A 25,947-nucleotide genomic window follows, 5' to 3' on the forward strand; every position below is an offset into this window, starting at 1 on the left:
TCACTTTGTTAATTTCTCCCGCTTCACTTCCATTCCTTACCATTTCATTTATTTAGCTGGTCTTTTCTGTCTCAGCAACCGGGGCATCTTCTTTCTTTTCCTCCGGGCCCGGCTGAGTTTGAGTGTTTTGAAACGATAATAATACATGACAATCTCATAGAGGCACTTGTGCACGTTATCTCAATTGACACTCGATAGAACAAAACAGGAATCAGTACATATCCAGTTTTACAGAACTTCTGAAATTGCCCTGAATTAGGTAACCCATTCCTGGAAAAAATATTCTCTTGTGCACACGAAGTGTTTCACATTTCCCCCGGCAGCAACAATGGCTTTTTAATAAGAGACAAAGAACTAGCTGTTTGGCAGGGAGCAAAAACTAGAGGGAGGCTAATTTACCTTTTTCTGTCAAACCGGCAAAGTGATTAGGGAGTCTGGTTGTTATCTATTGTTACAGTAAGTGAGACAAATTGTATGAATGCAGGAAGTCAGTGGGGAAGGTGTACAAGGAGAAACAGTCACTTGTGACTCTAAAAGGCCTACCCACTGCAGTTTTGTCCATTCTCCACTGAATGAATAATAATGAAGTGCCACAATAATGTGGCCTTTAAAAAGAAAAAGGTGAAAAAAAGGGAGAAGGAAAAAAAAAAAGCTACATTTTAACATTGCTAACAATACATTTACACATAAACTTGCTTGAATAATAAGTTCAAATTGATTGGAGTATCCTATATTAAATGTGAAAGAGGAAAAGAAAGATTTTTAGTTTCTTTATAAAATAATACGCCGGGGAGTTTGTGATTCAGGGAGCTGGTCTCGGTAGTTTTAACTGCCTCAACAATTTTCTTATGACAAAGCAGGGTCGAAGCTTCAGAGAATAGTGGTGGTGGTGGTGTGTGTGTGTGTGCGTGTGTGTGTGTGTGTGGGGGGGGGGGGGGGGGGGTTGGCTTGCACACGTGGCTTGTGCTTACTGGAGTGAGGGTCGGGCTCTCACTGTAATACCTCAGTGTCATAAAGCAGTGTGTTTACTCACAGACAGGCACAATGCTGCTTTATAGGCTTATGTTACCCTAGACATCCACACTTCGGTAGTAACTTCCATCTTTGATGAATAAAAAATTGAAATGTTGTCTCGCACGAGCAGCTGGTTAATTCTTCATGCTCAAAGTAAACTTTTAACACGCTGTTGTCACTTAACGCATGTGCGCAAGGGTATTGATTTGTTCTGCTCAAGTCATAAAGCTTATGAATTTAACAAAAGAGACAGCTAAAAGTACTTGTTGAGGCACAAATCAAAATGTCATCACAGATTTAGGAAGTGTAAATAAGCCTTTATTAAAAAGTAATTGTGCTAAAACGTAGAGGATAACAAAGGAATAACAATAGAGAAAACAATAGAATAACAAAAACTAACGGTAACAAAAAGTGTTATACTTTAACTGAAAATATTTTTTTTAAGGTTTCAATATTCTACACTAACCCAAATTAATTATTTGTTCATTTGGTCCAAGTTAAAGGTCATAAGTAAGCACTTACAGCGGAAATGTTGTGTTGTCTGCTCGAGCCAGTACAGTTCACAGCCAGTAAAGTTCTTCTGCTTAATGTAATAATTTATCACTTTTTCCATCCAATTTTTCATTGTGCTCAGTGTGCAAAGGCAGTGTGGGAGCCAGACCTTATATACTTCCCTCCTTATCCTAAAAATGTTGTGAAGATATTTTTCATCTCTGTTTGGGGATTTATAATAAACACAGCCAAAACCTGGCCAAGGAAGTAGCACTTGAGAATAGAATCCATTATCATTTCTATAATTTATGAAGTTAGAATATTTAAACACTTGACAATTCAAAACTGACTCACACTGAAAGGTTACTTCTAATGTATAAAGGAAGCTCAACATAGTAGTAATGACGCAGTAATCTCACATAATTCCCAGTAGGCACAGGATTGCAGTGCAGATGAAGTACTAATGGTGATGATAGTAATGATTGTCTCTATAATGACAACAACAACCTGGCATGCTGTGGTTTTAAGAGCAGCTATTATGATGTAAATTATGTTAATGCTCATTATAATTGTATTAATGTGATGCTGTAATAGCATTACAAAACAGCAATGGCATATGATAAAATAAAATATAAATAAACCAAGCTCCACAGTACACAGGGCAGCATTACAGTAAAACAAATACACTGAAAGGACACAACACAAAACATTTTTGAATATGTTTTTGAAATACATTTCAGAACATATGGGACTTTAACAATGGCCTATTTTATAACTATAATGTGCACACAATGGAAGGTAGTGTGTTGTCTTCGTGTCGACTTTGTGACATTTGAAAATATACCTTAATATACTTCAGAAATGTTCCTCCATCAAAACATGCCATCATAATTTCAACTTCCCTCATTCTCTCCATTAAAGTCAGACACTAAAGTTAGGCAATTACTGTCAGGCTCATTTCAATAGGTTATTTAGTGTGTGTGTGTGTGTGTGTGTGTGTGTGTGTGTGTGTGTGTGTGTGTGTGTGTGTGTGTGTGTGTGTGTGTGTGTGTGTGTGTGTGTGTGTGTGTGTGTGTGTGTGTGTGTGTAATGAGAGAGGACCTAACAGTCTTATTGCTTGCAGCACCAGTGATGTCACCTCATCATGAGCTCAACAATCCAAGTGGGACTTTCTGTCGTCTCTTTCGCGCCCGCACACACGCACACACTGATATAAGGGTTTGAAATTTTCTTCTTGAAAGAAACACGCAGAAGCTAATTACATTTTTCCCTCTATTTCCTCTATCTTTTGTCCTTTTCTCTCACTTTCTCCCTTTCTTAATCACTGCAATAAGGGATGAAACTCTCCCCTTGTATCACCAAATGGAGAGGCCTATTAAACATAAAGGCAATGTCAACATTAAATGAGAGCTATCTGACTTGAATTACATCCTCTCACACACACACACTCACACACAGACTGATGATTCTTTTTTGCTGTTTCCATTGGCAGAAGCGGAAGCTTAATTAGTTCATGCACTTTGTGCGTGTAATCAATAGTGTTCTGTAGCTTGCTGCTTTAGCCCCTCTGGGGTTTCCCATTGTTTGATGATCTGCACATTGGTAACATTGCCACTTCCTACTCAATGACTTTAAATCACATTTGGCTGTTGTTGTTACTTCATCAGTGACAACAACCAAATTACAACACATGCTTGTGTTTTCTTACCCCCCCCCCCTCTGCATTTGCACGTGCTTTACATATTTGTATATGGGTGTGAGATCATATTTAGGCCAGTTTGGATACTTTTGCATCACTCTGGGCTGCATCAATAATCACTGAACTCCACTTTCACATACTGTACACAGCACACACAACAATTGATTGGACTCTGCAAACCGCCAATAGGGCACAAGTCATTCCCCAATAAATGGCGAGAGAAAGAGAGAGGGAGAGAATGCAGAAGGAGATGGGAAAGATGGGAATGGAGGGTGGGGGGTTGGAGAAAGGGATGGGGTGGGGGTGGGGGTGGGGGGGGGGGGGTGAGAAGGTGGCAGACAGATTGAGGTTTAATTTTCAGGTCACGGCATCTTGTGTCACTTGAGAATCCAGACACATCCAGGGAGGAAGTGATGCACATATAGACAGTCTCTCACACACACACACACACACACACACACACACACACACACACACACACACACACACACACACACACACACACACACACACACACACACACACACACACACACACACACACCGCACACACACGCACACACACACACACTGAGTATGTTTGTGTGGCTTTAGTGTCTTTTTGTGCATGTAAGTGTGTGTGTCTGTGTGTGTATAGATTTTGTAAAAAAAAATAAAAAGTGTGTCTCGCTGCCATAAGCAGAGCTATAGACATATCAGGGCTGACATTTAGCGCTTTGCTCCGCCACTAAGCTTATTAGCCAAACACCAAATATCAGCACAATCTTCTTCCCTCCTTACCCTCTGTTTTACCCACTTCTCATCCCATCCCTCACTTCTCTCCTTTACTCTTCTCAGGGGCTCTGCAGGCATCCGATATCTTTGCTTTGATTTCTAATTTTTAGCTCAGGCACGTTGACTACTCTTGCATATTTACTTCTTTTTCTGTCATTTGGCCCCCTATTTTCACTCAGTCCCGCTACTGATTGTGGCTGAAAGCTTTGGCAACTCATCAACACAGAAAGTGCAGCAAACACACACACACACACACACACACACACACACACACACACACACACACACACACACACACACACACACACACACACACACACACACACACACACACACACACACACACACACACACACACACACACACACACACACACACACACACACACACACACAAAATAAGCTACAATCCAGACTGAGAAATTACAAAGTGCAAGTAACGCAGTAGGAATGTCAAAATCAGAAGGGCTGGTAGATGTTGACTGGAGCAGGCAGAATAAATTGAATCCAAATCATTTGCTGTATTGACGTTCAGCTTTCAATTATCCACTGCTCAGACCGAGACAGTGAGATGGACTATGAGAGGGAAAATGGAAAAGAGTAAGAGGTGGGAAAAGGGCGATGACGAGGGAGGACAGAATAACGGGGTAGGTTTCTTTAGAAGCAATAACAATTCAATGATGGAGAATTGTATGTGGAGTTAAGTGGCCTGTGATGGAAAACAGACTGCGAGAGCTACACACAGGACATCAACAGGGAGATGGACAGGGAGCTGGGCACAGCAAGATGGCAGAAACATAGAAATGCATTGACGCTTCTGAAGCAGCATACAAAGAGTTAACACACAAGTGTCGAACTGTGCTATAGAAACATCTTTGTCAAACTCACAATGAGTGTGGGAATACGTGAAAAGGCATGAGCAGGCAAAACGGCCGAAACTCTGAGAAGAACTGGAGAACGTGTCTGCCAAGTCTTTGAAAAGCTGTCCGAAAGGGTCTGTTTTTTACAGTAGTCATGACTATGCCAGATATTGATTTTTCTTTTTGTCTTTTTATGTTATGTAACTTGGTATAACTTGATAATTAAAACAGTTGATGGCATTTTAAGAACGCTATAACAATCTTACTTTGAGAGGCTGAAACATGTGCACAAAACCCTCATTTTGATACTAATCGTATAATAGGTTTTATTCTGTACTTGGAGTGTGTCAATTTTGTGACTGTCTGAATTGAATCCAACAAAGGTCATTTCAATTACATAACAACAGCGCTTGCATTAAAATTCATCAGTCAACAGAAACACCTTCAGTAAAATGCTGCTGCCCCAAAAACATCAAGAGGAACCAAAATGTTCAACCACAAATCTTCACACATATACATATACATACACTTTGCCACAATACATATTTAACCTTTATAATGGGATGAACATAGCTTCTAAAGTTTCATATACAGGTTTTGGATCTTATGTTGCATTTTTGAAGTTTCAGTTACTGTTCAGGATGGTAAGAATTTCACTACAATTCCAGCTGTTTTTGTTGCTGATTTTACCGTTCCACCCTTTTGTTTCACCATTTCTTCAACAATTTTGACATTTTAGCTGTTTTTAGCCTTTTTGGCCTTTTTTAGAGTAGTTTGACCTTCTTTTTTTCTTTTAGAGATTCTGGTCATTTTGGTTTTTTCTTTATTTTCTTTCCATTTCTTGTGGTTTTAGCTCTTTTCCCTCATTTCACTTGGGCCATTTTTAAGAAGCCCCTTTCAGCCAAGAGATGAGAGTCTTTTTGAAAATGTCTATGGTGTGTAAATAAAATAAAAATAAGATTAAGAAAAATGTTGGGGTTATAATTTAGTGAACACATCAGCGAGCCACTTTAGAGGGGCTAAAGAGCCACATGTTCAATATGTTGTTTTTTTTAAACGTCAAGCACTTTGTGCTATACACAATGTATGAAAAGTGTTCTATAAATAAAGTTTGATTTGATTTGATGTGGCTCCATAGCTGCAAGTTGAACACCCCTGCACTAAACTACGTACAGAACGTAAGGAAATTCGTGTGTTGAATCCCTTTTCCTCAAAAAATCTTTGTAATAATCCCGATGACAATCTCGAAAACACGTATAAGTTTTTTTTCATTTGGAATAATAATTACTTTTAAATGGTGGGAAATTGATCAAAAACATGTTTTTGTGCAACAAGCTGAGTATGTGGGTTGTGCCATTGAAAATTTGTCCAAATCTTCTCCATCAAGCATTTACTGATGCAATAGAGTATGTGCTATATACTTATATTGTCATTGTCGACAGCAGTTTATTTAGTGATTTAATATCTTTTATTTTTGCTGCAAAACAACCCTGACCCAGTGAGCCATGGTGAGCCCATGATTCTGTCAGTACTCCATTTTGAAGCCGGTGCCTCTATGGGACAACCTACATCAATGAGCCTCAGCCAAACATGACCCCGTTGCTGGTTTACCACTTTTTCTTCCTCATACCACTTCTGATAGACACTGACCACTGTAGATGCTACAGTGCTATTTCCCCCTGCTTCTAACGCATCAAATTAGAGGACAGAATTCACTTTATGTCTTTCATATTCTGCCCTCTAACTGGTACGATGGTGAAAAGATAATCACCTCACTCCTCGGTGTATTTTAGTACTATACGCAGCCTCACCAGGATGTGCCCCGTCGATTCCCCTGAACAAAGTTAGTATTGAAGACGGTTAAAAATATGGCAGGACAGGAACCAACTTCAGCATTCATGATTTCTTTCTTCATGTAAATGTTAATTGTTGACACCACTTACAACCCGTCTTGTGTTTTTTTTTTTTTTTTTTTTAGTCAACACCTTTTAACAATTTATTTGCCTTGATGGTTGGATTGATTGAAGAGAAACTGGAAAATATGAACCAAAAACTAGTAAAAAAAAACAAACCCCAACCTAATTTCAAGGATGCAATCATGTTAGAGGGGATTTGAACATGTCACAAACTCAAATACATGACTGGTGTCCTCTTAATCTTCCAAGACATGGCATTTGTGTTAGTGTGCCTGTGAGCTCATGTTCACATGAATATTGAAGAACATCCCTCCATGTTGGACTGACATGCTTCATCAGAGCATCTGGGTCAATATTAGATCAGAGAGAAGCATAAAGAAAAAAAAGAAGAAAAAAAAAAGCACCCATCCACAAAGTGACTTTCTTTGCAGAAGAGAGTGAAAGCAAGGGTTTTAACTGGATGAGAGAAGAAGGAGGAAATGAAGCTGCACAGGAGCAATGAGAGGAAAAGACAAGGAACGAAGATTAAAAGAGGGAGAGTGGGGGGTTGGGGTTATTTCTCTCATTTTTACACTTCTCTCCCAGTCCAGTCCAAAATATAATTTGAGTCCAATTCTGGTGATAAATTATTAGTGCACTATTCTATATTAAAGGTACATGGGGGGATTCAAAGCAACCCAATATTCAGGAAATGAGATGTGACACTACATGACGAGAAAAAAGGTTTATATGGTTGAGTTAATTGATTTCTTAGCCACAGTGAGTCCTTTCTCCAAAAAGGTTTAGAGTTTGTGTTTTGGGAAATTAGCATTCTCTCGGGTGGCTTTTTTTTTTTTTTTTGGATTTGTTTTTCAATTCAGACTCACCTGCCAAGGTTACTCTCTCTGTATTTTCCTTTGTTTCCCTCCTCCCTGTACCGTTTCTCCAGCTCTCCAATTACCAACACAAATCATCTTCTCGTCTCGCCCTTTGTTTAATTTGGCAGCCAGTGTTTAAGCTCAGTAATGAACGTTTCCATGTTCAGTAACACTCGCATTCTCTTTTTCTCACTCTGCACACCTGCACATGTACCACACACACAAACACATAACACGGCCATTCCCCCAGACTCAGACATCATAGCCTATTGAGTTGGTTGAAGGGAACATAAATCACTTTTTGATCACCTTGCCTCCTTTCGAAGAAGCACAAAATAACACAAAATGGAAGTCTTTCAAATGATTCTTATTTACTCAGGTCACATTTGCCTAATTTAACTGTTTATCACTTCAGATCCTTTTCAGTTTAAGATATTCACATTGTGCGCACAACTCCCCAACTGCTGCGAGGTGCTTGGGGCGGAACTATTCCCTCTCAATCCCAAATGTGACTGGATGTAAATGTGGTCGGATTTAATTTTACACTTTACTGAGAGTAGCGCTCCAAGTTCTCTCGTCACTGCTATAAAGAGGAGGGGGGGTTATTGGAGTTGTGGCATTGTAATTCATTGGAGAGGAGGAGCAAGCAAACAGTTTTTGCTGGCATGTGTTCTTGTTGTTCCTGGCTGAGTGCTTGGCAATGCCTCGACGTTGGTTCCACGTTGTTGCCCTGACATCAGCGAGATTGAAACCTTAGCAGGCAAGCCTGCATGGTGGGCTGCTGGTTTGCTTAGAGTAAGCACAAGATTAGAAGGCACTGGCAGATGCACGCAAACTCATAAATGCATAAACATTTACGTTGACATGTGCACCCCTGCCTTTCTCTTTTTCGTCTTATTCTTCTGTGGCATTCCTCATGAAAAAAAACACACACAAAGTGGCCTCGCACACATCTGCTCTCTGAGTCTCTCTGCCACAGTGACTCTAACACATAAACACCCACGCACTCCTCGCATCAGTATTCGGACGAGATCAGTATTCTGAACAGCTTTCCAGGTCAGCCGGACGCTGATCCATCAAACCCCGACACTGTGTCGCTCTGTATCTACAGCAACCTTCGCCGTTAAGGAGGAGCACCGACAGTCCTCTGTCACCAGGAAATTCACAGTGTATGCTTGAATGAGTCTTTGTATGTTCGCTCATGTACTTGTATTACTCATAGTTTGCTGACATAAACCTATATACAAAGTCACATCGCAGGGAGCGGCTCACCGTTTGGGGACGGGGAGCATAAATGATTGAATTTTAGGGGATAAGGACCCTTTTTTATATTGGGTTAAGGTTCAGGTTTGGTCAGAGAAAATATTTTGCGGCATCCAGAAAATCAGTGTGTGCGACTGTAACGTTATCTGAAGTGACAGAAACTGACTGTGTGTGTGTGTGTGTGTGTGTGTGTGTGTGTGTGTGTGTGTGTGTGTGTGTGTGTGTGTGTGTGTGTGTGTGTGTGTGTGTGTGTGTGTGTGTTCACATTCAATGGGAGACCCCCACAAACTGACGGACAAGCAGTCATGCACATCCAGACACACATGCTCACATTCAACAAATAATTCATATCTTAATGGCTGATGTTACCATCTCATCCTGACACGTTCCTGAGCGCCCTGCAATCACAAAGAAGGCATCTGTGTGTGTGTGTGTGTGTGTGTGTGTGTGTGTGTGTGTGTGTGTGTGTGTGTGTGTGTGTGTGTGTGTGTGTGTGTGTGTGTGTGTGTGTGTGTGTGTGCATGCACGCACATGTGTCTACGTGTGCACGCGCATGTGTCTGTGTGTGCATTTGTCTGTAGCAGTTATCTTAGCTTGTCTCTTTGATCAGCCTATAAAAGCACTGAGGCGTGGACAGATAGCCCGGGCCAACACACTATCGCTCCTTTGCTCCCTCTTAGTGTCTCCTTCCTCCTCACACACATTAGCCGTCATGAACACACTGCTGACACACTGTGAAACACTCTCCCATGTGTAGCTGCATCTCTCCCAGCACCCAGTGGCTATGAGGAGTATTGTGCTGCCTTTTCAGCTTTATCTATCAGGAGTAGTGAATACATCGGTTCCACTTTATCTGTGTGTCTCTTTGTACTTGAAAGTGTGTGGCGCTGAAAGTTAAAGTGAAATCTTATATAACAAAAGTGACTGTGGCACTTTGCAAAGCGATAACAAATATTGATACTCACCGGACAGCCGCTCTGTTAGTGATTTTAAAACCATCTCACACTGAGAAATAATCTGTTTGCTTTCCATTGAAGGGACATCAATAAACATGGGGACTTGGGAAATGGGATTTTGACTTTATCTTAACTTTGCAAAATACAATAAATATGTATTTCCTTCTCACCATTTACTTCCACCCTTTCTCTTTGTCTCTGCTATTCCTCTCCAGATAAGTATATTCATGACCCACCTGTCTAACTATGGCAATGATCGACTGGGTCTTTACACATTCGTCCACCTGGCCTCCTTCCTGCGCTCATGGACAAACCTGAATCTCCACACGCTCCCGCCGCTCCAGCTTGCACACAAGTACTTTCAGCTCTTTCCCGAACAAAGGGACCCACTCTGGCAGGTGTGTGTACCATGTTTTACCCACATGTTTGGGCATGTGTTCAGACAGTTTTGTTTCTGTCTAAGAACGTAACATAATTCCTATTATGTGGGGTCAACAATACCCAGGAAAGTCACATAAATATTCTGCAGGATCAAACATGGGCATGATGCATTTTAGTTTGTCCTGTCAAATATCAAGACAACTGACAACATTAGCTGGCTTGCTATATGGAAAACTGATTTATTTAATTCGTTTTTGGCTTTAAATGTGTTTTTCTTTTGAGGATGTTAATTGAGTGTGTGTGTGTGTGTGTGTGTGTGTGTGTGTGTGTGTGTGTGTGTGTGTGTGTGTGTGTGTGTGTGTGTGTGTGTGTGTGTATAGTCTTTTTTAAGAGAATTCAGGCTTGCAAAAGAACAAATCACACGGTCACTCACCTTTTATTGAATGTAATAAATCCTTATGGGAATACATTTATTTGCATGTTGCTTTTTCTGTGTATAATATTGACATGAATCCTTTAACTTCCAATCCTTTTCTTTTCATTGCCGCAGAATCCGTGTGATGACAAACGGCACAAAGACATCTGGTCGAAAGAAAAAACCTGCGACAGGTTGCCCAAGTTCATGGTCATAGGACCACAGAAAACAGGCAAGATACACATAAACGCAAAGTCAAACATGTACATCCAACAAAGACACTCCTTTTGTGTGCCCAGGTGTTGAGAGCCTCTTTATCACAGCCTGTTCATTTAATACCCTTCTTTCCTTTGGTTCTGTCAGAGGGAGACAAAGCAGGAGGCTCTTACTTTCTTTTTTCCTCCCACGTGCTCTCTACTTTAGATGCGTGGGGATCCAGTACTGAGCTACCAGCCTTTGCCTTTTTTTTTTTTTTTTTTCCTTTTTTTTTTAATATCTATCTCATCAAAGTAAAACACAAAAGGAGGAGCTTATTCAAAATCGTAATGCATCACTGGAGTCCCAAATGTCACATCAGTGTGAATTCAGGTATTCTAATTGCTGGTTTTTGGGGGTGAGAGGGGAGAAGGTCCTACATAGCTGCTAATTAACCAGGTAATAATCTCTCGGAGGAGAGGAGGAGTCGTTACAGCTACAACAACAATTACAGCGCCATAAATTCTTGTTATATTAGAGAGTGTCAGAGGAGCTAATAAGACACTGAGTGACAGCACGACATAGCAGGATGTGTGGGAGAAAGTGTTGAAGGAACACGTGAGAGGAGAGCAGCCGAGGGCAGGACAGAGGGCAGAACCAGAGCCCCTGTAATGATTGGTGTCAAATGGTTTGGAATCATTTGTTTGGAGGCCTGTGATCATTACACACACACACACGCACACACACACACACACACACACTCTTACTCGGACTACTCTCTGCTGAGCTGAATTAACGAGCCAGTTATGAATTATGCCCTTTCTTCCAGGAACGACAGCACTTTATCTCTTCCTGCTCATGCATCCCTCCATCTCCAGTAACTTCCCGAGTCCAAAGACTTATGAGGAGGTCCAGTTCTTCAACACCAACAACTACCACAAAGGAATCGACTGGTGAGAACACACACCTACTCCAACCTCCTGTCTGTGATTCTTTGACTTTGACTTTGATTTTTTTTGCAAAGCAGATAAGGAGAAGAGAAAGTTTGTTTTATTCGGTAAGGTTGTTACAGGCAGTTGTGTGCCTTGTAGTCTTCAGTGACACATAAAACAGCTTAAAACAGTTCAGCAATGTCTTCAGAATGATCTTTTGAGAGTGCAGAAATAAGCCAACAGACATATGGCTGCGTAAATTGACCTATAAATGGGTTACTTAACTGACAGAGACACAGCTGGTGCATTCTCTAAAGTCACCCATCAAGACTTGACTCTGAAAATTCTTCATTAAACACTGCTTAAATTATACCATTAGGTTCATTTTAAGATCTTCCTCTAAGCACAGATAAAGGCCTCAACTTTGTGACTTTAGAAGTTGTGTCTGACTTTGGGGAAAAAAAGAAAAAAAAACACTTTAAGATGTATCTGTGCCTGCTCTGGGAGGCTGAGTTCACGGTGAGGACTGAAACTGTGAGTGTGAGGCAATACATCTTGAGTGTACGCAAATGCTCCTTCTTGAGTTCTCTTTGCTTCCATGACCTCAGGTACATGGAGTTTTTCCCGATGCCCTCCAACGTTAGCACGGACTTCCTGTTCGAGAAGAGCGCAAACTATTTCCCCTCCGAGGAGTCCCCACGGCGAGCTGCTGCCCTGCTGCCCAAGGCCAAGATCATCACCCTGCTCATCAACCCCTCTGACAGGGCCTACAGCTGGTATCAGGTAAGCACAAACACACTAAGAATATATTAGAAGCCTGTGACTGCATGTGCATTACCTTTAACTCTCTACAGCCGCTTGCTTCATTAGTATACATGCTCCGTTTCTGTATTTATAGTACATTAGGGTTTTTATTTTTTTATCCAGTGTTGCGTTCAGTGAGCGTCAGTCATGAGAACAGTTAATTATCTTGATTATCATACCTCCATATATTTATTGACATCTCAATACATGAACTCTACCAGGATCTTGGGATTTTCTGCTTCATCCTGATTACTTAACGAGATGTGTACGTGAACAACGTGCCAGAATAATTGCTCTGTCATTGTCTATTAAAACAATTCTCTCTCATGCTCAGATGTGCTCATGCTACAGATGAGTGAGTAATGTAGTGATTTAAATCCGTGGTCGTGCTCTTTGAAGCTTATTTGGTGGTTGTGATCCTTCATCAGCATCAAAGAGCTCACGAGGACCACGCAGCGCTGCGGTTCACTTTCTATGATGTCATCAGTGCAAGACAAGGCGCACCACCCGAGCTGCGCTCCTTACAGAACCGCTGTCTCGTCCCCGGTCTGTACGCCACTCACCTTGAGAGGTGGCTCACACACTACCCTGCTAACCAGGTAAACCTGTACAGGTGCATATCCAGCTCATCTGTGTGGCACCGTTACATTAACCCACTAATGTAGACAAAACTTTTCGAATGTGAATTGAGAGTCGTTTCTTCATTCGAAAACACTGATGTACATTAAACAGAACTGTTTATAACAAAGTATTTAATTTATTTCTGCCCAAATTTATTTGCAATTTGTATTTTTGCTTTCATGTAGATACTAAACTAAGTAGAGATTGATCATTTGAATACGGCACTGATAAAAAAGTTAAATGTTCAGGTTTCATAATGGTAAACGCATGTTTCAGTGTCACGTGTATAAATTATTTTATTACTGCTACACTGAAACAGGGCTTTGATATTGAAGTGCTTAATTTGCTTCTCTGCAGTCACTGCTGTTCAATCATAAACAAAGTTCAAGTACTGCTTAATACCTCAACTTCACAGTCTCAAATGCTCCAACTTCCCCCTTAGTTAACAAGGCTAAAGCAGGATAGAAGATGGCTGGACGGATTTCATTAGTGGGATACGTACACCTCGTCTGTAAGAGTTATAGATTTTGAAAGGTTTAATAATTAACCAATATACTGTCAGTCAAACTAGAGTCTCTGTAATTGACACAACTCTGATACATTACAATCGTAGTTCCCAATCGGGTCCAAGAGCCTTTGGGGTCACCAGAGATCTCTTGTTTTGATTGTCTAAGTTAGATTTGTCAAAGAAAAGGAGGATAAAACACTTCCTAGAATCTAAAGTAGGCCTGAAACTGTCTGGTGCTTTTATTGAAAGCCCTTGCTTCTTTATGAATGAGAGAGTGGGGGTGTCTACCAGCCTTTGGTTTTACTGTAAAGTGTAAAGTGCAGCATTTCTTTGAGGCAACCAGGGGAAAGGCTCCAAGATGAAAAAGGTTGGGGGCAATTGCGATACAGTTTGTTTCATTCTCACACAACATTCATTTACCAATAATTTACCAGCAGCTGTTTGACCCAAAAAAAAAAAAAAAGTCATGCCAAATCGTATACAATATGGTGAGAGGACAAAAAAAACCTTATAATTCCTCACAATCACAATTTGCATTTTACAGTATGAATAATATAATGTGTGTCTTACTGAGTGTTCGCATTGAGACAAATCTCCTTAAGTTATAAGGAAGCTTTGAAATAAAAGTGTTTTACTATTACACAACTGAAACACATATACATATAATTAAATGTATTGATTCTATGTTTCAATTGTTTCAATCTAAAAACACATAAATCCCACTTTACAAGTTCTATCAAACCTTTATCAAACAGAAAAATGCCTATTCAGTTGAAGAGTCAGTTGATGTACGTATTTTAATCTTATTCCTGAGTTCAATTTTCCAACTTTTGTTGCGGCTGATCCTGTCGCAGTAATGTAGCTGTCCATTGTAAGCCTCTGGTCTCACAGTATGAATCTATTTGTGTGCAGGTGATGATCATTGATGGCCATCAGCTGAGAACTGACCCTGCGACAGTGATGGACGAAGTACAGAAGTTCCTGGGAGTCACTCCTCACTTTAACTACTCCCAGGCCCTGACGTGAGTCTCTCACAGATTATGTCAGTCTTTGTTTTTATCCCCTGTGCGCTCATCTCAGTTTTACCGATCTCTGGTTTTGGTATATAGCAGCTTTCCAATACTATATACATTGTTGTAGAAATTATTATAAAAAAATAAACTTCTAAAAAGTCCCAAACTCCAACTGTGTAAAAAGTCTGACACCTGCTGGTGAGCAGTGAGGTATCATGCAGGCTGTCAGCTGGTTTCCTGTCTTTGTTTCTATGCAGTGTGATCCTCTCCTAAATACAACACATTTGTTAAGAAGTCACATTTTACTTAATTTTGTCATAACAAACAAAAAGCTTTTTTTTTTTTTTATGAAAACAAAGAAAGGCATGAAAAGGCATACAAATTCAGCATAATAGTCATTTATATAAGTGGAATCATTTATTTGTCAACTATAAATAATACAGTGTTATTTGGTTTAATGCAAACTACAAATGAGGTGAATGTTGAGATATAATGCTTTCTAGCTATTTTTTTATCAAAATCTAATAATGTGGCATTAAATTTCTGATACACAGCTTTGTGTGTGTGTGTGTGTGTGTGTGTGTGTGAGTGTGTGTGTGTGTGTGTGTGTGTGTGTGTGTGTGTGTGTGTGTGTGTGTGTGTGTGTGTACACACGTCCCTATTAAATAATAGTTTTGTTACATAATATGAAGTATGAATGTTTTTTGGCAATCTTTGTCGAAGGTCAGAACGTGGTGGAGCATCAGCCCACAGAGCGATGACTCCTCTCACATATGTATAATACCTCCATCTGAAAAAATAAAACTAAAGAAATGTGCTGATCCAAAATAACTTCGATAGAAAACACACTGGGGCGAATTTCCCAGATGAATATCAAACTACATATTTTGTAACCAGTAAGATAAAACTAGTGATGTAGCTAATATATAATATATGCGGCTGCACTAAAGACATGTCACACGATCAACAAAGGGTATGGATGTGTTTACAATTAAATGCTATATGCATCTGACACTAATTAATACCATTTGCTTACACATTGTATGCATTCAAACAGATTTTACAGTAGTTTACAGAAATTAAATTTGTGCATGATTAAATTTATTTTTGGTTTTCATTCAGAAAAAAAAAAAAAACTACAATAGGCAAAGCACTTACATAGAATAATTCTGATGTGAGACCGGGGAATGAATCCATCTCACTTAATTTATATACCATATTTTATGCGGGTTGTTATGATTCAAAAGGCTTCACTCAAGACTGAGACATCATTACAGCGACAAAGCAAAGACGGACAAAAGAACGGAAAAAATAAGACAAGAATGAGAAGAAAAGGCATTTAGAAAGGTGAACTCGGAGTGATTATTGAAACTGAGAGAAAGAAATGGATCCAGAATACTTATTAAAAATTGAAAATATGGAAATTAAAATGACAAAACAAGGTACAAGCTGATGTTAAAAGCCACATAAAACAATTAAAAACGCATGAAATAATAGTAAAAGAAATGTACAGAAGCTCTTTGTCTAGAAGTTATCTGTTTCTGCACACAGTCGTCTCTGTGGATACTGAGATGGAGGACACTGCAGCATCCCCCATGCAGAAAAATCAAACTGTCTTCCAGCCATTTTTCAGTGCAGCAAACTGTATTTTATAACTTTCCAAGTCATAAGTATGCGAAGCAAACAAGTTATATCATAAGTCCACTGAGTTTTTTTCTACCAAGTTACCACTTGTCATAATTTCAAAAAGAACATATAACATTTCAAATTGTATATTTTAGTATATGTAGTACAAACATGTGGTTTAATCTAATTTTACCAACAAAATAATTGTGTCGAATGTTGTAAGTGAAGTCTATAGGATGCACATCAACAAAAATTCTCTTTACTGCAAATCCAGAGAATTGGCTTTGGCTTGGTGATGCAGTGTCTCGGCTCATTCTCCATGAGAGAGGTTGCATGTGACCTTTATGTTTTGGAGGAGTGGTAAACAGTTTATTTCTCAAGCACCACTCATCAGAATGCAATCTGCCTGCGAGCCCTCAAGTCTCCAGACAGGGACATCTAGAATTTGTAGCTTAGATTGGGACAGAGAGGGGCTCTATCTCAAGAACCCACATGCATACAAATAATTTGTAAAGAGATGCATTTTGACAGAATAATAAGGAAGCGTGTGTGTGTGTGTGTGTGTGTGTGTGTGTGTGTGTGTGTGTGTGTGTGTGTGTGTGTGTGTGTGTGTGTGTGTGTGTGTGTGTGTGTGTGTGTGTGTGAGTGAGTGAATGTGAGTGTGAGTGTGTTTTGGCAGAGGACAGAGTTACACAAAAGCCTAATCTTTCTTTTCTCCTCCTCATTCTTTTGACATGGCAGCCAGTCTGACAGACCCTCAACACTGGAGCCTATTTATTTAATCCCCCTCTCCTTTCTTCCTCCTGTCCTGTCAAAAGAAGAGCTGAGGAAGAAGCACTTAACTCCTTTTTTTCTTTTGTTCACCCACCGATGCATACTGATGAAGATTCATTTTAATGACATTTACACCCTTAACATGGGAGTAAGTGTACATTGTTGTTTTAATTGTTGACTCTTCAAAATGTTCAGCCAACTGTCGCCACACAAATTCAAAATAGAAGTTTTACACAAAAGTTAGAATACACTTTAACAAGCAATGTTCAAAACTTACAAGTGTGATTATGCACTGTGGCCCTCAAGCATTTCCACCATTGCTAAAAATGTCATCCTTTTAGATCTAATTCATTCATACTAGGAGATTGAAGCCGGTCTCCGCGAACACCGGGCAAAATCCAGAGTACACATTGGACAGGTTGAACCATCATCCACACACTCATTCACACCTGGGCTAAGTAAAATTCATCAAGAAATATAACGTGGACCTCTGCAGAAAAAGAAAAAGAAAAATATCCATGGAGAAATCATGCACAGGGAGAACATGGTCACTCCACATAGATGGAGGCCAGCAAGCGAAACCTTGTAAGAATATCGCTGTGAGGCAACAATGCTAACCACTATACTTCCACATCTAAGTATATGTATACAGAATTGAGCGAGACAGGTAAATGTACCTTCAGATTATAGTACAAAAGCACAGATCCCCCAATGCTATGTACATGTTTATATTTATGTAATTGTACATAACCATGCGTGACAGCGAACCACAAATGCAATCACTTGCAAAGGCACTTTGCTTAGAAAGTCACCCACCATATCTGACAGGTTGTCACAGAACGTGCTGTGGGGATGCGACAGTCTTTGCACTTTGGTAATAGGAACAACACTTTTCACAAGGGACGCTCGGGAAACCTTAGACAGGCATCACATTCATTAAAAGCTTCCTTTCTCACATATGGGTATTTTAAACATTCAGTCATAAAATCCCGTTTTATCTGTTTTACAGTCATTCCCCAGTGACCTCACTGTTTGCTTTGCTTGAAATGTTTTCCTCCTTTCCGATGTATGCTATTAAATATAATAAGGTTCTTTTCCTGGTCATATATTGGGATAAATATTATTTGTCTCAATGAAGAAATTGCATATACACAGTATATTGTGTACATTTTTGCATCATAATTGCGAGTTTAAAACAAAAATCCTTTCCAGCTCATGTGTCTGTAGTTACTTCCTTCATCGTGTCTCTGTGCAAACTTAACAAAACACAAATAGTGAAACAAACAATACTAGTGTGTCTTCTCAGATTTTCTTTTCCTGCTCGTGGTTGGCTGTACGAATTAACCAATATACTTTTCTTTTGCTGAGTGTTTGCTTTGAGACGGAGAGAAAGAGATTGAGAAATCGAGAGACGGGGTGCAGAGCAGAGATGACAGCCACAAAAAAAGAGAGGGCAATAGAGACAGAGAGATAAAACGAGACAGCGCCGCTGTCAGCGAGGAGTACGAGACGGGCTGAGTGTGCTGAATGCGTAGTAACATTTCTGTCTGGTTTGTATGTGTAAGATGTCTGCTGCTCTTTTGCTGGTCTGATTTCTAAAAAGGAAAACCACTTTCAAATAGGAGCACTGAAGTTTATCATTACTTTTTTTTCTTTTTCTCCCACATTTGCTTCCTCAGCTTTGACCCACAGAAAGGCTTTTGGTGCCAGCTCCTTGAGGGAGGAAAGACCAAATGTTTGGGGAAAAGCAAAGGACGGAAGTACCCTCCGATGGAGCCAGAGGTATCACTATTGGATATTAGTCCATACGGATTGATGTTTGACAAAAGATTGGATGTCTGCTTTGGATAAAATGCTTGAAAAAGTGACAAACGCAGATGGAAAAGCAGCTTTCTGACTGACAGTGACAGAACCTCGGTCTCCGCCATCGCCGCAGAAAAATTTCCCACAGGACTCTGCCCAAGGGTGGAAACTGTCGGCCAATCAGATTCCGCCAACTTACAACCTAATTATGAGGACTGAGTAGTGACACAACACCCGTGAGAGAGAGAATGAGGCAGACTATGGAAGGAGGGAGTGAGCTAGAAGGGAAAAATTCCAAACCATAAATCTTTGTCCTGGAAAATGCCTTGCAGACAAGAGACCAGACCTGCAGACAATGAATCACATTCTTGCTCCCACATGAAGACAAACACGCAGATACAATTTGTCCTCCCACATGTGCTCACAGGTGGCTAATGGCTGTGCCTCAGTGTCACCTGGAATTAAACTGTATTTGAGTTTCCACCAGGACAGAAGAACATCAGTAAGAAGAGAGAAGGAGCAAACACGGGGGGGGGGGGTAAGGGATAATAGATCTCACGCATCCTTCATGTAATTTTCTCCTCTCTCTGATTCTCGTATTTCGTAGCTTTGTTCAAACTACTCAGCACTTATCGGCCCTCCAGTCCACCTGCGGTGAAATAAACTGATCTAAAGATTGTGGCACGTCATTAATCTCACTATGTTTCTTGTTTATTCCTTTTCAAACAGTTTCGGTCTCATTTCAACCCCTCATTCTAACCTTCTTTTTTTTTTCTTCTTTTTTTTTACACTTCTTGCATTTCCTTTCCTCACCTGCTTTCTTTGAAACTTACTTTTGCCTGCATGTCATACTGACATTGCTTCTTTCATCCATGTTTTTTTTTTTCCATCTACGTCTTATCAAATCCAAATTCCCCAGACTTAATTCCTTCATTATCTCTCCTTTCTCCACTGTCCACAATCCCTGTCCATGTTTGTATCTTGCTCCATCTATTTGGCTCATATCGTTCCACTTCTTCACTCTTTTCTTCCCTGCGTCTCTCTTTCAGGCACGTGCATATCTCTCCCGGTACTACAGGGAACACAATGTGGAGCTGTCGAAACTGCTGCATCGCCTCGGACAGCCTCTTCCCTCTTGGCTCAGAGAGGAGCTACAGAAGGTCAGCAGCTTGCTCATCTCACCCACTTACATGCGAGTCATCATCTCAAAAAACATTAACCCTGGGCTTAACTAAACATCCTAATACTTGCTTTCACTGCAAAGTAAGAAACAGTCCAAACAATAACATTTTGTCATTGTTGACAAGTTTTTGCCGCCAAACCTGAAACGAAGGACGATGGTCGTGTGCGTTTGCAGTATTTTATAATCCCTGTAAAGTATTTCATTCAAACTAAAACGTGATACTTGAAACATTACAATATTGTTTGTTACCTCTGCTCATATGCCAGTCCTTTGCAGATTTATTTGAGAGGTGCAAAGCATTATGTGTTTTAATTAATACTTTAATTATTCTATTATGTAGTTTTTTTTTTAATGATATAAGTAATTAAGCTTAGGTGGGAAACGTGATTCGAATGTCTTCAATTCATTGTGCAGCCCCATTTGAACCTGATTTGGATAAAATGGTGTATATAAGATGAATGGATGGACTTCACCACAATCATTGCTTTCAGACCCAACCCTGTCCACGTAGAAACAAGGCTTAGGAGATTTTCTGGGGGTTACAAAACACATTTTATCATTCATAAACACATGTGAAAGAACACAATGGTTACATAAAACACTAAATGTTTTGGGTGGGAAAACAATTGCTCATGAAAAAAATAAAGGACCACGAAAAGTACTCGCGAGTGCTGAAGACAGGTAATCTTCCAGACCGAATCACCTCCTAATCTTTTTGCCGTATTCAAAGCATGGTAAATTCACAAGGTTCAATAATGGAAGTGACAGTCTTACCTTGATCTCTACAGAGCATTTTATTTTGGAGGGGGGGTGTCTTCTTTTTTCATTTCCATGGTTGTCGTTTGAACAAAGAAGTAAATCATTTGCAATCATATCACTTTTTCACACCTTTTCCCTTTTCTTGTTTTTGTGTCCTCCTCTCCACCCCGTCCCTCTCTACCACTTCCTGAAGGTTAGATAACCTTTGCGTCCATGAGCCAGGGTTAACGGTCAAGGAGTCAGAGACCAGAAAGCGACCAGGAGCGTCTGGACCTCCAGACGCACTACTGTCTGTGGCCTTTTTGTGCACCCTGAGGTGACGGCAAGCACAGGGTGCCTTGTTTCACTGAGGAGCTGTGACGCTGCTGAGGGCAGCAGAAGTCATGGGAGCACGCAAAGAAACTTCATGAGCTGAAATGGATGGATGGATGGATGGATGGATGGATGGATGGATGGATGGATGGATGGATGGATGGATGGACGGATGGATGGATGGATGGATGGATGGATGAACTGTTTCAGGTGGTGAAAGCAGCTCTGAAGTGAGTGGGACTTGGAGGAAGGACCCCAATATTACAGTGAAGAGGACTTTTGGAGATACTAGGAAGTCTCTGATATCCAAACCCTGTTCTGAACTGCTGTGAACTATCAAGCAGACCTGCAGTGACTTCAGTGTTTTGGTTTTTTTCATCTTAAATTATGTTACCAGAACAGCGCTGGTCAGCTGTGCATGGTTCTCATAGAAATGACTTTGTACTCCACAAAAACCACCAACTATGTGGGGGATTTTATTTTTTTTTTTACCTTTTGTTAAGTTTTGTTTTGGTTTTTTGAGAGAGATTCAGCATTGAGGATAAGTGCATAAACTCAGGGGGGATTGACAGGCAGTTACTTTCCGTCATTTAAAAAAACCAATTACATTTTATGTTAAAAGTTTCGACTGGATCCAAAAGCCTTGTTCACCCTTTCAGATGTCACTTGATGCTTTCACTTGAAAGTTAAGATGGAAAATGAGTCACCGAAGCTAAAAGCATGGCCTGCTAAATATTTTCTCCTATGACAAGTTGTGCAGAGGAACATTGTGTCCATTTAACAAAGAATGAGTACTGATGATTTCAGCTCTGAGGACTGAGGAGACACAGATTCGGGGAGATGACAAAATCCACCTGTTGGATGTAACACATATTAGTACTAAGACTGTCCGAATAGCTGCTGTAACTGCAGGTGGTTTTTGTTTCATCAGTATTTCAATTTAATCTCAACCGCATCTCTTTTTTGTCCCTTTTGGAATCAACGGCCTATGTTTATCTTCAGTTTCAATGCAAAAAAAAAAAAAACCCCTAAATGTCAAACACAAAAACCAAAATTAAAGAAGTGGTTATGATCAACTGCATACAATGTTTTTAATGACCTGTAAACTCATCATGTTTGGTTCAACTGGTTGACAAAAAAAAACGTTGACCTTGAAAGTAACTGAACATTGCAGCCCACTGTTTGAGAAATGTGTATCTTATACATCAACTACAATATCGAAAACCAGTTGCCCAGGTTGTACCCGGCCATCTGTCCCTCATCAGCTCTCACCACCATCATCTGGATAAAGTGAGTACAGATGGTTTCCAGATGGATTGCTATTATGCATATGTATCAAACAAATCCAAAGAAAACTCACCCATGATTATAAGGGCAGTGTTACAGTGGTTAGCACTGTCACCTCATATCAAGATTATCTCTGGTTTGATTCCAGGATGCCCCCCGGCTTGCTCAGTTGGTAGAGCATGAGACTCACAAACTCAATGTAGAGGGTTCATGTCCCGTGCTGGGTGCCACCTTCCCGCAGGCTCACCACCTGCAGGAAGGTTCTTAATCAGTGCAATGTGATCTGGATGACAGTGCTCAGAGTGCCACCCCCGCGACCTGGAAACTGAGAAGCGGGAGAAAATGGATGGATGATTCCAGGTTCTACTGTGGATGCCTGTCTTTGCATTTTCTCCAGGTGCGCTGGTTTCCACCTACAATCCATCTATTTAACTGGTTACTTTAACATTGAGTGACTGTCGAGGGCAGGAGTGAGCACTCCTGGTCCTCGAGGGCCGTATTCCTACACAGTTCAACACACCTAATCACAATGATTGGCTCGTAATCAGGCTTTCTGCAGAGCTTCAGCATGATATATTAACTTCAGGTGTGTTGAAGCAGGGGAACATTGAAATCCTGTGGCTCTCGAGGACCAGGAATGCCCACCACAGCTCTATGAACATCCCCGGTCCAGGGTGTATCCTGCCTTTTCCAATTCAAGCCCCTTGCGACCCTACGCCTGGATAAAGCAGAAGATGAATGGATCATCAGAATGACTGAATGCACTTATGCCAATCACATATGGAAAATGATGCATTTATAAAAACATTAACCCGATATATTTACGCCTGATGTGGAACAGCGTTGTAGGTAAGTGACCTGCACCAAGTAACGACTTTACAAAGATTGGCCTGAAACATGAGTCCTTTCAGATGTTGTTTCTACTTATTTCTAGAATAAAACACAGTATTACTTGTATCTAGACTACATTTTCTTCACCCCATGAGTAAATCTTGTGCATAAACCCAACAGTCATGCAGACAGCTGAGTCCTGATAGTCCACAATGGTGCAGTATTTAGAATTTAAGTATGTCACTCTTGTGCATTAAGTGTCACTAGTGAGTCTCTGTTGTACCAGTTTGTCCTCAGTCCGTCTCTTTAGGTTGTTTGAGTTTTGCAGTCTGTCTTTATGAGACTGAGGACAGAATAGATGCTGGATTTATGCACAAGTGGACTGTCTGATTAGCTTGTGAACTTAAGTACTCATACATCCCTACAGGGCAACACGTAGAAATCAACACATAAACAATAGACTTTTTATTGTCTTATATTGTTTATTTTAGCAAGAGTTCTGAATTTAGCAAACTCATACCCTATGCCTTTTAAACTCTGATAAAAGACTAACTCGAGTTGATTTATTTTACCAAAAGTAGATAAAAAGTGTGTAAGATGATTTCAAATCAATACTTTGTGTGTAAATGATATTTTGATAATAATTCAGATGAAGCTACAGCATATTATTTTTCCTGAGTTAGAGGCTCGGTTGTATTTTGTTGAAAGTTTTCAAAATAAGCAATCACCAAATTATATAATTATATAATATAATAGGTCTCAGCTAGACTTAATCATGACCTGAGCTTAAAACTTATACAAATCAGTCTCTGGAAAAAAAAATGCTCTGCATTTCTTTTCTTTTTTATCCTTCAGTTCAGTTGATATGTTTTTCCATCTTTCCTCCTGTTGCCAATAACTACCCTGGCCCATAACTGTCTTTTTTTAATCTAACTAGGTCAGTAAAAGAGGTGCAGAAAATAAAGGGTCTTTTTTTCACACCACCAAAACAGAACTAAAATTAGACTGTAATATGAAAGGCAATTTTACTAAATGTTCAAAAACAGGCTGGACTGCTTGTGGAAAAGTTTCCTAATGGTGTCATTAGGCAAATAAGACAGAGCTGGACACAAAGAGGACAACTCATGCATGTTAACAGGTCAGTTTAATGCTCTGTGTGTGTGTGTGTGTGTGTGTGTGTGTGTGTGTGTGTGTGTGTGTGTGTGTGTGTGTGTGTGTGTGTGTGTGTGTGTGTGTGTGTGTGTGTGTGTGTGTGTGTGTGTGTCAAACAAGACACTGGCTATGAATGTATGTCCTGTACTTGTACTGCATAATAATGGCCAGATGAGGGTGCTCTGGGGCAGAAGGCTCGGTTTTGCTCGCGCTTTTTGTGCAGATGTAGAACAAGATGAATTATGGAGTCAAAACGTTTATTCGTATGAACATTCACCTGGATCATGTCTTCCCTTCTGTGCTCATTATTTAAATGAAATGCCTGCCTGGAGTTTATTCCTGTGCAGCCCTCTCCAGGGAAATACAGAGGCGTAATGCATTGTGACACTTTATTTTTCAATAAGTGCATGCATTATTTATGCATTTAACATTTCACTGTTGCCTGTAAATTTATGTAAAACCGACAATTAAATTTCGTTAATGATTGCTGCTGGAGTCCGTGGAGGCTGACTGGCATACACTTTTAATGCATGTGATAGACGATAAATCCTCAATCTGCACACTTTTTAGTGTGAATAAGTTCTTTTTTTTTAATATCTAATAGGAACTTTCGTGAGATGAAGTGTCTCCTTACCCTAAAGTTCAGAGTTACTACACACCTTACAGCCTTTTACAGGACTTGATGAAATCTCTTTATATTTGATTCGTAGATGTTGGAGTGAGGAGCGATATATATAAAACCTGCTCTGAACGATCCTCAAATTACTGATATGTAAAGAGTATTAAAAAATTGTACTCAAGTACTGTTACTTTTCCTAAAATGTTTTAAATTCCTCGTGAAAGTATTGTTTACAAGAAATATAACTAAGTGAAAGTTGCTTCGCTAACTGTGTTTAATTGCATTGGCAATAGCAGGAGTTCAGTTCAGTTTATGTGCCTAAAGTGTTTACGCTCAAAGCAAATTCCTCAAAAATTAAAACATAACAATTACACTTTAGTAAGCTGGACACAAATGAAAGCTGAATTATTCTTTTTTTTTTCCTTAAAATAATTTGACAACAATGCAAAAAAAACAACAGATTTTATATACATTTCTTGAGCACTCTTAAAGAACGTAAAGCCACACATCTGAAAATAAATACTCATAAAGTACTGGAAAGTCATGTGATCCTTATTTTAAAGGAAGCAAGTGGATAAATTGAGGATATTTGCAGCTGTTCTGCACAGCATTACCAGAAGAGTTATTTGTTTGGTACAAAAAAAACATTACCAGTACTTTCCTGTCAAACTTTATCTTCACTACTGTAAAGCCAAATTGGGACCAAGCATATATACCACAATGATTTATAAGAATAATGGCATTTAATGAAAATAAATTGTATGTTATAATCAACATTTTGATCATTATTCCACAAAAATGAACTTGGTAGTACTGTAATTTGTAAGGAATTTTTATTCCTGAAGGGCTTAAAATGACTGCTATCCTGCCATTAGCTGTTAAAATAATAATTTATTAGGCTGG

At 39.9% G+C, this 25,947-nt stretch overlaps 1 protein-coding gene across 2 annotated transcripts in view; it reads left to right on the forward strand.

Moving 5' to 3' along the window:
- The window catches only part of ndst3 (N-deacetylase/N-sulfotransferase (heparan glucosaminyl) 3), a 48,238-nt gene extending 26,003 nt beyond the window's left edge, over positions 1–22,235 (forward strand). The window contains exons 7-15 of one of the 2 annotated variants that reach the window (XM_080462649.1): positions 10,045–10,227; positions 10,761–10,857; positions 11,650–11,773; positions 12,361–12,535; positions 12,985–13,155; positions 14,598–14,707; positions 18,778–18,880; positions 19,951–20,061; positions 21,042–22,235. In XM_080462649.1, the coding sequence (XP_080318775.1) occupies positions 10,045–10,227; positions 10,761–10,857; positions 11,650–11,773; positions 12,361–12,535; positions 12,985–13,155; positions 14,598–14,707; positions 18,778–18,880; positions 19,951–20,061; positions 21,042–21,071 (1,104 nt within the window). In that variant the 3' untranslated portion in view covers positions 21,072–22,235. Of the gene's footprint in view, positions 1–10,044; positions 10,228–10,760; positions 10,858–11,649; positions 11,774–12,360; positions 12,536–12,984; positions 13,156–14,597; positions 14,708–18,777; positions 18,881–19,950; positions 20,062–21,036 lie in introns of both variants that reach the window. The other variant, XM_080462650.1, reaches the window with a different exon arrangement.
- Positions 22,236–25,947: the final 3,712 nt, after the last annotated feature.

This window comes from Lipophrys pholis, assembly GCF_963383615.2.
Source record: "Lipophrys pholis genome assembly, chromosome: 5".
NCBI classification, from domain to species: Eukaryota; Metazoa; Chordata; class Actinopteri; order Blenniiformes; family Blenniidae; genus Lipophrys; species Lipophrys pholis.